At 46.1% G+C, this 14,678-nt stretch overlaps 1 protein-coding gene across 3 annotated transcripts in view; it reads left to right on the plus strand.

Annotated features, from left to right (window-relative positions):
* STPG1 (sperm tail PG-rich repeat containing 1) overlaps positions 1-14,678 on the plus strand; it is a 47,412-nt gene that overhangs the window by 8,417 nt on the left and 24,317 nt on the right. For all 3 annotated transcript variants that reach the window (XM_081961992.1, XM_081961990.1, XM_081961991.1), the window contains exons 4-5: positions 8,532-8,633; positions 10,901-11,077. In XM_081961992.1, the coding sequence (XP_081818118.1) occupies positions 8,532-8,633; positions 10,901-11,077 (279 nt within the window). The remainder of the gene's footprint in view (positions 1-8,531; positions 8,634-10,900; positions 11,078-14,678) is intronic.

The following is a 14,678-nucleotide window of genomic DNA, read 5'->3' on the forward strand; positions in this document are numbered from 1 at the left end:
GAGAATAGTTTGACTCCCTCTTCTTTGTGGCAACCCCTGAGATATTGGAACACTGCTATCATGTCTCCCCTAGTCCTTCTTTCTCTTAAGCTAAACATACTCAGTTCCTGCAACCGTTCTTCATATGTTTTAGCCTCCAGTCCCCTAATCATCTTTGTTGCTCTTCTCTGCACTCTTTCTAGCGTCTCCACATCTTTTTTACATTGTGGCGACCAAAACTGAATGCCGTATTCCAAGTGTGGCCTTACCAAGGCATTATAAAGTGGTATTAAGACATTTCAATTAAGATTCAAGACATTTTTTAAACCTGAATTTTTGTGCAAAACCCCTATCACCTTCTGGAGGAACAGACTACCAGCACCCCACAGGACAGGGCCAGAGGTCGTATTATACCATTTCGGATCGGTTTGCCCGAATGGTAGCAGAAATCGTGGGTGGCTCCACCCATCTGTCCCAGCTCTACGGCATCCCATTTAGGCCCTTTTTAGCCAAAAGCGCATGCGCGGATGTGGCGTGCTCACATTTGCGAACCGGTAGGGAAGTTAAGTGAAAACCACCCCTGGCCAGAGCTGTCAAACTTGTGGCCTGTGGGGTGGATGCGTCACAGGCTGGCCACGCCCACGCCCGGTTTAGCGAAGGAGGGGAAAAAAGTCACGATACGTCACATGAACTGCCGTGATGCTGCAAGTTTGGCACCCCTGCCATAGGCCAAGATCTTTGTTCTCTTTCCAGAAGCAGAGGTGTGAGTCTTTTCCCCTGTCCTTTTTCAATGTCTATTTTATATTACCTTGCTTTGCACAGACGGAAATAATCTTACTTGGAGGAAAGTATTTGTTCTTAACACATGGAATGCAAATAAAGTATTTTATTTTGAAGTTATACACTGCCAGCTACCGAGGTCTCTAAGAAGTTGCCATGAAGGGCTACAAACCAGTTAAAACCAAAGGGGGGAAAAGAAGAAATGAATAAAAAGATTTGCTCAGTAACTTAAGTCTGTTTGGTCTAATGGCTAAGTCACCAAATTAGAAGTCTGAAGATTGTGAGTTCTAGTCCTGTTTTAGGCATGAAAGCCAGATGGATGACTTTGGACAGTCCTCTGCTCTCAAGCCAACCCACCTCACAGGATTATTGTTGTGTTGAAAACAGGAGACAGAAAAAGTATTAGGTATGTTTGAAACCTTGAGTTATTTATAAAAGTAATGAAGGAAGGATAAAAGAAAATCTAAAAAAGCTCCAAACCTTGGGATTTCGTAAGAGAGAGAAAGGCAATGGTATTAGGAGGTATTAGACAACACCTTGTCTAATACAGTGCATTAGACTAACACAGTGGCTCAGCGGCTGAGCTTGTCGATTAGAAAGGTCAGCAGTTTGGCGGAATCCCTAGCGCCGCGTAATGGAGTGAGCTCCTGTTACTGGTCCCAGCTTCTGCCAACCTAGCAGTTCGAAAGCACGTAAAAAATGCAAGTAGAAAAATAGGAACCACCTTTGGTGGGAAGGTAACTGCGTTCCGTGGGCCTTTAGCGTTTAGTCATGCCATCCACATGAGCACGGAGACGTCTTCAGACAGTGCTGGCTCTTTGGGTTTGAAACAGAGATGAGCACCGCCCCCTAGAGTCGGGAACGAATAACACATATATGCGAGGGGAACCTTTATCTTTACCTTGATCTGTTGACCACAAGCGCGCAAAACAGCAGAAGGAGCAGGAGCGGCTTCTGACTTCCTGAGGCTTCCCCATTGACTTGGCTCTTGGGAAGCTGTCAGAGAGTATCAGCTCTCCCAGGGAAACTGGACGACAGGAAACTGTAAAATAGATGAGCTAAATCTACATTATTATAATTAGACTACAGAATCTTGCAAGTCTGAAGTTACAAACTTCCTGCCCGTCATCATTAACCACCTGACCCATTAGGGTGGGCCCTTCCTAAGTTTCTTCCTTTGACCTTTAAGCCGCTGGGGGCTCCTCCCTCTTTTATCATTGTTTCGTAGGTAGCATCTCTCTCCCCCGGGCCCTTGAGGTCATTTCTACATACCATTGACAGGGAGTATTGCAAATCATCATCACATGCCCACAAGGGATTGCTGCAACAGCCATAACTTTGCACATAAAACTGGTCTGAACATTGTGAAAATTTCAATTCCCCCGGGTAGTGGGTTCCTGATGCTTTTTATGTACAGGTAGTCCTCAACCTACGACCACAATGGAGCCCAGAATTTCTGTTGTTCAATGAGACGTTGGTTAGGTGAGTTTTTTGCCCCATTTTGCAGACTTTCATGCCTCAGTCGTTAAGTTGAATCACTGCAGTTGATAAGTTAGTAACCTGGGTTGTTAAGTGAATCTGGCTTCCCCCATTGGCTTTGCTCGTCAGAAGGTTGCAACAGGGGATCACGTGACCCCGGGACACTGCAACTGTCAGAAAGTACCAGTCAGTTGCCGAGTATCTAAATTTTGATTACATGATCCTGAGGACGCTGCAAAGATTGTAACTATGTAAAAGGATCATAAGTCACATTTTTCACTGCCACTGTAACTTTGAACAGTCATTAAATGAACTGTTGTAAGTCAATGACTGTATGTATTCTTTTGTTGTTGTTTTTGTTGCAAAGTTGTGTCCGACCCATCGCGACCCCATGGACAACGTTTCTCCAGGCCTTCCTGTCCTCTACCATCCTCTGGAGTCCATTTAATCTCACTCCTACTGCTTCAGTGACTCCATCCAGCCACCTCATTCTCTGCCGTCCCCTTCTTCTTTTGCCCTCCATCTTTCCCAGCATGAGGCTCTTCTCCAGGGAGTCCTTCCTTCTCATTAGGTGGCCAAAGTATTTGAGTTTCCTCTTCAGGATCTGGCCTTCTAAAAAGCAGCCAGGGTTGATCTCCTCTAGGACTGACCGGTTGGATCGCCTTGCAGTCCAAGGGACTCACAGGAGTCTTCTCCAGCACCAGAGTTCAAAGGCCTCCAGCCTTTCTTATGGTCCAACCTTCACAGCCATACATTGCAACTGGGAAAACCATAGCCTTGATTATAGGCACTTTTGTTGGCAGGGTGATGACTCTGCTTTATTTTTCCTTTTAAATTAGTGGATTTGAGATAACATTATTCAAAATTTGTCACGTTACAATGTATCATTTGGGCTATCTTGAGGGTACAAAGCGACAAGCAGTTAAACAGAATGACAGTTGTAGTAGTATATAGTTTTAGTAGTAGATCGATGTGAGAATGAGGTGGCTGGATGGAGTCCCCGAAGCAGTCGGCGTGAGCTTAAATGGACTCCAGGGGATGGTAGAGGACAGGAAGGCCTGGAGGAACGTTCTCCATGGGGTGGCGATGGGTCGGACACGACTTCACAACTACCAACAAGAAGATGTGCTAAAGGAAGCTGCCATGCTTGTTCATGAATCCATGTTTCCCATTTGTTTATAATGAGATTTTTTATCTTACCTTCCTGATTTCTCTCAGCCATTTCCATTCATAACCTTTCCTTACCGAGCATCTTTAGAATAATTCAACCCTTACTGCATAGAGACTACGTCTTGCTGACAGAATAAATCTGCTTCTTGATTTTGGTTGCTGTCCTTGTGGTTAGTAAAATGTATTGTCCTGATTAGTGATGCCAAGAATATCCCAAATATGCTGGACGACTGATGAATAGGCAAGGATGTCTATTCCTTCCCCCTCCTTTGAAACACCTCCCAGAAAACCTACCAATGATTGAACAAGTCTGGTCAAGTCATGTAATCATGAATGCCCTAAGGCAGTGGTGGTCCATGAAATTTTTTGGGTGGTCCACTGAAAAATTATTTGCATTTTTTATATTGCACTAAATCAGGAGTCTTCAAATTACGGCCCCTGTGTCAGATACGTGCAATGAATATTTGTGTTGCTGCAGAGTCTCCCCCTTCGGGGTCTTTTTGTGCGGGTTGGAGGGTGTTAGAAATTCCAACTTGGGTTCTGATTCAGCCTCCTGGTGCGGGGCTTTGGGTGAAGGCTGGAGGGAAGCGCCGCTGGTGGCAAAGAGCCGGAGAACCTCGTTCCAGTGGGACTGCATCACGGAACTGGCTGACCATCTCAGCCCACTGAGCCTCCAGATGCCGGTACGTGGCCTTGGACTCCCGCAGGCCTTCCCTCTTCTTGGAAAGCCTATGCTCGTAGTCCTCAGTGAGGTGCTTCTGCTGACACTCCTTCTTGGTCAGATCCAATTTGAACTGAGCTGTTTTGTCAACTCTTTTCTCATGGTGGCTGCTTAACTCCAACAATTGCTTCCTGTTGGGGCCCCAAGGAACCCTGGCGGGCAGGCGAGGAGAGGCTGGGAGGGAAGGGTGCAAGTAGACCCTGGCAAGGCTCCCCTCGAGGTGAGTGACATCGAGTTGGCCACACCCACCCAGTCACATGACCACCTAGCCACGCCTACCCAGCCGGTCATTAGGCAGATCATATTAGTGCTCCGTGGAATTTAAAATAAGGAATTTAGTGGTCCCTGAGGTCTGAAAGGTTGGTGACCCCCTGCCCTAAAGTGTTTGTGTATTGCAGGGGTGTCCAAACTTGGGAACTTTAAGACTGTGGACTTCAACTCCCAGAATTCCCCAGCCAATTCTGGGAGTTGAAGTCCACAAGTCTTAAAGTTCCCAAGTTTGGACACCCTTGGTGTATTGGGTGTGTGTGTGTGTGTGTGTGTGTGTGTGTGTGTGTGTGTGTGTGTGTGTGTGTGTGTGTGAAGCACTCCAACATTAATTCACCATCGCTCAGATTTAGATTAAGCAGGGAAGACAAATGACTTTCCAGAATGAAAAGATCCAAACTAAAATTGTTCAAAGCAGAGGTTCCCAACTTCGGAAACTTTAAGACTGGTTGACTTCCTTGACTTCCAAGGGCCCTATGTTGGCTACTTTGAGACTTGTGGGGAATTCAGGGAGCTGAAGTCTCTACGTTTTAGGTTTAAGGTTCCCAAGGTTAAACACACCTGCTTGAAAGCATGAGCTAGGAATAGACAAAGCCAGTATCATGTCAACAGGTGTGGCAGAGAGAACATGAAGACTGCCTTGTGTGTCCTGGGGTCAAACTTTTCCAGCTTTCAAACATGCTGGCTGGGGAATTCTGGGCGTTGAAGTCCACCCATCTCCAAGCTTGGAAATAAACACCTATTTAAATGATTGGCCAGGAGAAAGGAGCAGATGGGAAGAACGGTTAGCCAGAAAGAATGCTTCTCTCACACCTCCAGTTCTTCAGTCACTGCCAGAGGCCCCACCTGCCTTCCCTCCTTCCCTCCTTCTCCTCCACCATCAAAAACATGCAGCTTTCCAGCCCTTTCCTCCCTCACAATAGCTGGCTGAGAAATGCACCACTTGCCAAGCCAAGCTGGCAGAGCCAAGGAAAGCATCTCACCTGGATGGACATCTTGGCTGGACAACCAAAGAACCCATGCCCGAGGCTGAGTTCTCAAAGCCCAACAAGCAGGCAGTCTTTGAAAAAGTCAGCTCTACAAAGTGCCCCTTTCTCCTCCCAGGAATTTCCTGCTTCATAACACTTGCAGGCAGGCAGCCAAGCCACAAGGAATACAAAGTTTTGGCAGGCTCTGGAGTATCCCTAGAGAACATTCGCTTCTTCCCAGGTTTTAGGGGGAGAGCAGGTGGCATTCTGACTTTTCTCTAGGGATACGGATATACATTATATGTGTATATATATACACATACACCCACCCACCCACACACCAGTGGTGTGTTTCACATTTTCTTACCACCAATTTGCGGGCACATGGGCTCCTTCCACGCATGGGCTTGGCCTTCCGCACATGTGGTTTTCTCATGTGTGTGCCTTCCGCGCATGTGCTGGGCCTAAAAAATGTGCCTAAATAGGATGATATAGAGCTGGGAAGGATGGGCAAATTCCGCTACTGGTTTGGCTGAACCGGTCCGAACCAGCTGAATATTACCTCTGATATATACCTAGAGAAAAGTCATTTTTTACACACGGGAGAGAGGGGGAGTGGGAGAGGGAGGAAGGGAGGGAGGGAGGGAGAGAGAGAGAGAGAGGGAGAGAGAGAGAGAGAGAGAGAGAGAGAGTCTCAGGCCTGCCAGGGGCATCCATAGGGTGTGGCAAAAAAGCCAGGATGGCAGCTATGATAGTGAGGTTAAACTTCTCCTGATTTTTAGGATGATGCTTTGCACATTTCCCTTTACCTAAAGCCGGCTGGGGAATTCTGGGAGTTGAAGTCTGTTGCCAAGGTTGGAGACCCCTCCTCTAGATGCCACCTTGGTCAGCGTCACTGTTTCTCTTGACTGCGCGACATTTTTGCAAAATCTTTTCAGGCCCTTTTTTGGGAATGAAAGCTCCCTGAGTCATCTTCAGAAGACCGAAAGTGGCGTTCAGGACAACCGTCTCATTTTGCTTTCTTTCTTTCTATAAATAGCAAACCCACCCAGCACTCTTTGAGGAATAAAAGAAATGTCGTTCTGGGTGGAAATTGAGTCAGGAGAGGTGTGGCTCCTTAAAATAATACGTTCTTCTGCCCACACGCTTAAAGAATTCAGGGCAAATCAGATGTCTAGGTGGGATTAGGCACGCCACGGATTTGCGTTCCTTGAGTCTCTCTGGGCCGTTGCACAGACGCTTGGAGAAACCTAATCTTTGGCTTGAGGCCCGCTTTGCCGTGTAACGTGAGATATGCTCCATTAAAACGAGATTATTCTGATTTGGAAACAAGCAAAAGAAGAATCTGCTTAGAGCACAGGGACAATTGACCAGAAATGAAAGCACAAGCCAGCAAGATATTGAGTGGCTTACGAGAATGGAAACGTTCTTCACATTTTCACGCCATTGTGTGTCTCTCCACCCATGAGGTCAAGCTCATGTCAGGTAAATCCTCCATGGGGGAAGGCCCGTGCCCTTATTTCGGCACCAAGGGCACAATGCAGCAGTGGCATTCGCTTAGGTTTATCACCGGGTTGCGACTGTGAGCGCGCACATGCGCATCCTCGCGTCACAGGTGCACACCTTCCATGCATGCATGCGGCCTTCCGTGCATGCATTTTGCTCGTGCACATGGCGTGCTTGCATGTGCGCAGCAGCAGAAATGAGGCTACGTAGGACATTTTGGAGCTGGGGCAGGTGAGTGGGTCCTCCCGCAATTCGTCACTACCGGTTCAGGTGAACCTACAATACAATAGCAGAGTTGGAAGGGACCTTGGAGGTCTTCTAGTCCAACCCCCTGCCTAGGCAGGAAACCCTATACTGTTTCAGACAAATGGCTATCCAACATCGTCTTAAAGACTTCCAGTGTTGGGGCATTCACAACTTCTGGAGGCAACTTCTGTTCCACTGATTCATTGTTCTAACTGTCAGGAAGTTTCTCCTTAGTTCTAGGTTCATTCTCTCCTTGATTAGTTTCCACCCATTGCTTCTTGTTCTACCCTCAGTGCCTTGGAGAATAGTTTGACTCCCTCTTCTTTGTGGCAACCCCTGAGATATTGGAACACTGCTATCATGTCTCCCCTAGTCCTTCTTTCTTTTAAGCTAAACATACCCAGTTCCTGCAACCATTCTTCATATGTTTTAGCCTTCAGTCCCCTAATCCTCTTTGTTGCTCTTCTCTGCACTCTTTCTAGAGTCTCCAACCAGCTGAATACTGTCCGAACTGACTGAATACGACCTGTGGCACAATGGCTCCCAAGTAGAGCAGTGGGCTCCTTTTTTGGTCAATTTTTTTGTCAGTTTAGCAAACTGCCCAATTTTAGCATAAACACAAAGAATCTTTGTTTACCAACAATGTGCTTTAAGTAGCAAAACCAGCCCTTGGGTGTTTGTTTGTTTTTTACAGAGGAGCAAAAAAAATAAACGTCTATGTTGACATAAGGTCATTGATTGTACTGTCATTAAAAATAGTCTATTTTTTAAAATCTGCAGATCAGGTCATTGCTGGCAATACGGCATCTGAAAGCAGATTGCATAGATGGGATCCCAAAAAGAAATGATTGTAAAAAAAGTTTTTTTTTAAAAAAAAAGTTATAATGGCCAAAATCTTACAAGATCGCTACATCTCAGCAAGTTCAGTTGTGCAGTTCGGATAACCCCCAAATCCCACTCCGGGCTGCACCTGCCCACCCCTCCCCTCCCAGGAGTCCCCACGCAGTCCATTTTGGATGCAGGTAAGTTCAGGGTGCGCCCAGAGGCTCAGACAGGGCAAAAAACTGGCCTATTGGAAGTTCAGGAAGGCCGTTTTCACCCTCCTGGAGGCTCAAGAAAAACCTCCAGAACCCGGGGAGGTCAAAAACGCCCCCCACCAACCGGGCAGAGAACCCCTTGCTAAATTTTTTGAAGCCTACCCCTGCATATAAGTGACCCCTTGCTCTACATCAGGCAAGACAATTTCAAGAAATCTAATGATTAAGGAACAAAATAAATATTACCACATACTGAGAACTCCTCCATGATCCTTCTGTTAATAGCTGTTTGAAGCACACGTTGATCAAGCCCATTTCCCGAGTATTGGCAGGCATTGTGACATTTTCCAAATGATTCTTCTGTTTTTTTTTCTCCAGAATGAAAATCCAGGGCCTGGACTTTATAATATCATCCATCAATCTATGCTTCTTGACAATGTCTCCCAGTCTCGGAAAGGAACCTGTTTTTTCCCTTCCTTGGTAAGGAAAATAGTTTATGGAAATTGTATTTCTCTGCAGAGGAGAAAGGGATGGAAATGAGGTCACACTATCACACTTTCTAGCTCATCGATTTGTTTTCCTGCTGTTGAGAAGCATTGTATTAACTCCCTGTGAGAGATAAAAAGTGCATTCACCCGCTGGCAGAGATTGCTGTATTTCAGCTTGGCTTTGATCCTTAAAAGTAACCTACAAAAGAAATTCGTTTAAAACAGCGTTTCTCAACTTTGGCAACTTGAAGATGTTTGGACTTCAACTCCCAGAATTCCCCAGCCAGCGGCTGGGGAATTCTGGGAGTTGAAGTCCGGACATCTTCAAGTTGCCAAGGTTGAGAAACACTGCTTTAAAATGTAGTGGAATCAACTTTTTCTAACTCTGATCTTAACCTTAGCCCCAAAAGATGTATCCTTGCTTGTCCAAAACGGGATTTGCACATCAAAACTAAAATATGAAGAACTAAATTCTTCAGTTTTGCAAGTATTTATTTGCAATAGCTTGTATATGCCACAGTGGCGCAGTGGTTAGAGTGCTGTACTGCAAGCTACTTCTGCTGACTGCCTGCAATATGGCAGTTCAAATCCCATCAGGCTCAAGGTTGACTCAGCCCTCCATCCTTCCGAGGTCAGTAAAATGAGGACCCAGATTGTTGGGGGCAATACACTGACTCTGTAAATCATTTAGAGAGGGCTATACAAGCACTGTGACCAGTCTATAAGTCTAAGTGCTATTGCTATTTATTAACTAAATTTATACGCCACCCATCTCACTGTCTAAGTGATTCAGGGTGGTTTACAAGTTTGGGGAAGTCAGCCACTTATAAACTAGAGGTTACATCATAGTGGATTTGTGAAACCAATTGTGATTTATTCACTAAACCATGGTTGAACAAACTACGGCTTGGTTACTATTCTGAAGATCACACATGTACGACCCTGGAGCACAATTGCTGGTGGCTACCCAACCCTTTTATGCTACTAAGTGGGAATATTCAAATGTATCTTTGCAAGACTGCCCTATAAATATACTTCGGAAAAGCAGAGTTCTGCTCCACTTTCTTCTGCATCGGACATCTTTCCAAATTGTGCTTTTAATATGTCAGAATATGAACTCTGGAAACTTGATATCTTGGAGTGGAAAAGTACATGCTGAGAGATTTCTTGACTGATTGATTATATGCCAGCAAGTCCACCTCAGCTTCTAGCAACCACGTAGATGGGTCCTTCTGAACTCTGTTTTCATCAGGAGGCCGTTGCAGCCAAAAATAGAGCTCGGGAGGCCATTTTTGTGGGTAGAGTGCTTGGGCCACCACAGGCGCCCATGACACAAATGACATCGAGCAGGCCACACCCACCCTGGCCACACCCACCCTGGCCCCTCGAGATCAAACGCAACCCTCATGTGGCCCTCAATGAAATCGAGTTTGACACCCCCGCTGTAATACATCTGAGCTGACATTTAAGCCAGATTCATCTCTTGGAGTTCACGTTCTTAACCAACTCGGTATACCAGTTTGTTTAATTCTGAGGAGATTTTAATCACATGGTACATTTTAATACTGACTAATGTGGTGCGAGCTGATATTTACGTCATCGCGGGGATAATATGTCCAAACTGTCACTGCAGTGGCAAATAAATACCAGCTGTCATCACACCAAGCACTGTCCAAGGAAGAGTTGCGATGTGAAAATGATGCCATAAATCAACTTGCAGTGATGTCACCACCCCAGGGAAGAGTTGAAGAGAGTTCTCATTGGGATGAAAATTGTTGTTCAGATGGCAATCTTATCATAAAAATGTGAGTGGGAAATCAAAAGGAAATACGATACTCCCGCAGCCCTCCCATGAAAATGAACACAAAGTTTGTCCTTAGGTTTTCTGTAGATAACACCTTTTGGCACCACCTTTCCTGAAATTCTTAGTAAGATAACATAGAACGCAGCACTGTCACTGAAAGATTGCCTTCCCCTGTCTTAGATTTAACTGGCAATGTAGAGAAAAAATCAGAGATGCATAGCGTTATAGAAGAGAGTCCATGATGCTCTCTTGAGTTTGGTTCTTTGATCGCAGACATTTCATTACCTGACTAGGTAACATCACCAGATGGGTAAGGAATCTTTCCAAGCAAACAGCCAAGCTCAGAGTGCATCGAGGATTCCATAAATGAACTTTTCGGGGTAGGGACGTTGGTAAAACTGACCCAATGGTATACCTAAAAATTACTCAGCTTCACTTCATTGCAACCTTTGCAGGACGTCCGGATTGCTCACCAGAGAATCCCCAACTATCCTGCTTCCAATGCCTATGACATCTCACCTACTCTTCATTCCAAGAAAGACTTCAGCTTGGGGTATTCTAGCATGTTTCATCCACCATTCGCCACCAGGAAGATTGCCAGAAAGACTGGGCCAGCCCCCAACCAATACAATGTAAGAAATGACATATAGCCCCAAGGGAAGGATGGTGGAGAGCAGAAGGCCAATCAGGGCTTCAAAAGTGTCAACCACAGGAAATCAGTAGTCCAGGAAGTTCAGGTCTGTCTGTCTGTCTGCTGTCTGGCTGTCTGGCTGTCCGTCCGTCCATCCATCCAACCTATCCATCCATCCATCCATCCATCCATCCATCCATCCATCCATCCAACCTACCTACCTACCTACCTACCTACCTACCTACCTACCTACCCATCCAATCCATGCATCCATGCATGCATCCATGCATGCATCCATGCATGCATCCATCCCTCCATCCATCCATCCATCCATCCATCCATCCATCCATCCATCCATCCATCCATCCATCTATCTATCTATCTATCTATCTATCTATCTATCTATCTATCTATCTACTGTATCTAGGATTACTGTATGCTAAAGTTCTCTATAAGAATCTGAAGTACTAATGGTCGAAACGAGTTGGCCATAGACATCAACAGAATTCAAGGTGGGCTGGAGTTAGATCTCTTGTGAATGTGAAGGGACACTGATGATGCATTTGATTCATCTCTCGGGCTCAGCCTAATCATCTCCTAGGTCAAGGTTGGAAAGAGGCAAGTTGGGGAAATGATGGAGGAGAATGAAATTGAATTGAAGCTCACCAAGCGAGCTGCTCACTTCTACCTCATTGAAGGCGTGGTTTCGTTACGGCAGTGTTTATCAACCTTCTGTCAGGATTCCCCTACCCATTATCTTAAAGTTTCTAAGGTTGACAAACACTGCATTGGCACATTTGCATCAAAACCCATTCATTAATACCAATGAGAGGTCAAGACCAGGGGTGAAATCCAGCAGGTTTTGACAGGTTCTGGAGAAACGGTAGTGGAAATTGTGAATAGTTTGGAGAACTGGTAGTGGAAATTTTGAGTAGTTTGGAGAACTGGCAAATGCTACCTCTGACTGGCCCCAGAGTGGGGAGGGAATGGAGATTTTGCAGTATCCTTCACCTGCCATGCCCACCAAACCACACCACGCCCACCAAGCCACGCCCACAGAACTGGTAGTAAAAAAAAATGAATTTCACTACTGGTCAAGGCACACTTGATTTTTCTCAAGAGAGATGTGTGTGAACCAATGTTAACTCAGTCCAATGTTAAGGTTTCTTGAGGCCAGCCAATGTTGATTAAGTGATGCCACCTACTGCAGGAGATAGGAAATTATTCCATTGCATTACATTTAGAAACAAATGAATAATTAGAAACAGCATTCTCCAAAACAAAAACAAAAAAAACAAAGTAGAGCTGCAGGTCTGAAATTGGAATGGGTGGCTCTGTTTTTATATATATATATATATAAATACAGTGTAGTGAAGAGCTGAGACAGAGGTGAATTATAGGAAATAGATATATCAGGTCATGAATGGATCAGTTAAGCCTGATCTCTCCTGGTTTGCAAGGGATCTACAAGGGTAAATGGAGCAACCAAACTAGTTTCTAGATTATTACTCCACTTTTTATGTACCACGATACTAATGATTGGGTACATATGCATTACATCTTCTCTGACCCTGATTTTTAGTAGCATTTCATCTAGGAAAGAAATTTTGCAGACCTCGAAAGCTTGGCTAATGTTTTTGGTGAGGCTGATCCTAAAAAAAGTCTTAATCAACAGTGGAACAGAAGGGTGTACAGTACAATATAGTTCCAGAATAGCTTGTGTGAAGTCTTAATGTAGAGCAGAGGTCACCAACCGGTGGTCCACAGACCACTGCGGGTCCACGAGCAAATTTTGGTGGTCTGCGGCGCACCTGGGTGGAGGAACTGCTCCGGGATGACCAATGGGCCAGTCCCGTGACTAGAGCTCTGAAATATGGGACCAGCCAGGCAGCTCGTGGTGGGGCTGAAAATCTCTGCCGTAGAGGGAGGTGTGTGCAACTTGCAACTTTGCAGGAGATGCATTAATAATAATAATAATAATAATAATAATAATAATAATAATAATAATAATAATAATAATAATAATTTATTTGATTAGCCGCAACCCTCTCCCGAAGGACTCGGGGCGGCGTACAATCAAGCAGATAAAAATACACATAAGACAAACATATATACAAAAACAGAGACATATACATATGTGCATGGAGGAGGATGGACTTAAGTGAAAGACAGTTAAAAACACAATTTAAAATCCCCTAATAAAATTACCAAATTAAAAAACCCATCAGGAGCGTTACTAAGTTATGGTCGAGCCAGGCCAGCTATTTGGAAAAGGTGGGTCTTGAGCTTGACACGGAAGGAGCGGAGGTCAGTAGTAGTCCTAATATCCGGGGGGAGGTCATTCCACAGGGCTGGGCCCACCACAGAGAAGGCTCTGCTCCTAGGCGCCGCCCCATGGCACTGTCTGGTAGACGGCACCTGGAGAAGTCCCTCTCTGTGCGAGCGGATGGGTCGTAGGGATGTATGGGGCAGAATACGATCCCGCAGGTAACTAGGTCCTGAGCCATGGAGCGCTTTAAAGATCGTAATCAAAACCTTGAAACGCACTCGATAGACCACAGGGAGCCAGTGCAGCTCGCGCAAGAGAGGTGTCACATGGGAGTACTTGGTACTCCCCATAATCACCCGCGCGGCCGCATTCTGGCCGCATTGTGAGGGAGCAGTGCAGCCCTCGGTCGGAACGAGGTAATAGTGCTTTTGTGGCAAGGGGGGAGGAGTTGTGGCATAGGCAGGCTGAAGCAATGGGTGTCGGCAATCCACGGCTTTTTCGTCTCCCTGCTGTGGCTTCCTGTCGGCTGAACTCACCACTGGCTGGCCTGGCCCTCGTACTTCCCTCCCACTCAGTCCTCACTTGGCCTGAGAAGGGAAGGGCAGGGGATGGAGATTCTGTTAGAATGTGAGCAAGAATGGAGGTGAAGCCACATAAAGTGAACAGTAACCTTTATTCAGCTCATAGTCTACAATGCAGTGGTGGGTTCTGGATCCCGTTGCAACTGGTATGGTGCAACGGGGCCTGGCGTCCACCACATAAACGTGAGCAGCGCACGTGCACACAGATGCAGTGTGCGAATGCAACTTTATCTCTTGCGGCGCCTCCGCAATGCTCCAGCTGCTCGGCGGAGCGTCACGCAGGCACCATGCTCTCCGTGCGTATGCACGGAAGCATGGAAGAGCTCAAATACAGGTAAGGAGCTTGGGTGGGTGGATGGGCTCTCCGGAGCACTGGAACGGAACAGTACCCTGTGCTCCGGGTAGGCACCGGTACGCCCGTACCGGGGTGTACTGCCTGCAACGCACCACTGCTACAATGTAGCAAAAGATGCTGGCTGGCGCGCTCCTTTTAAAGGGAGCTGTCAGCCGTTGACCAATCAGTTCAAAGTATTTTCCTATGTAAATCACCGACCAGAGTGAAGACTCTCAACTTCGTATTTGCATACGTAACACCCCTCCCTATCTAGCTGGAGCCTTCTGTCTCCAGTCCTTACGATACAGGTGTAATCCTGTAAGTACGCATGTCGGTGGCGGGTCTGTTCTCACCTGCACAATCCTCCCCACATTCTCAAAGAGTCAGCGTGTGGAGCAGGCAACTGAATGGAGTCCTC

This window comes from Natrix helvetica, assembly GCF_964273705.1.
Source record: "Natrix helvetica genome assembly, chromosome: 9".
Lineage (NCBI taxonomy): Eukaryota > Metazoa > Chordata > Lepidosauria > Squamata > Natricidae > Natrix > Natrix helvetica.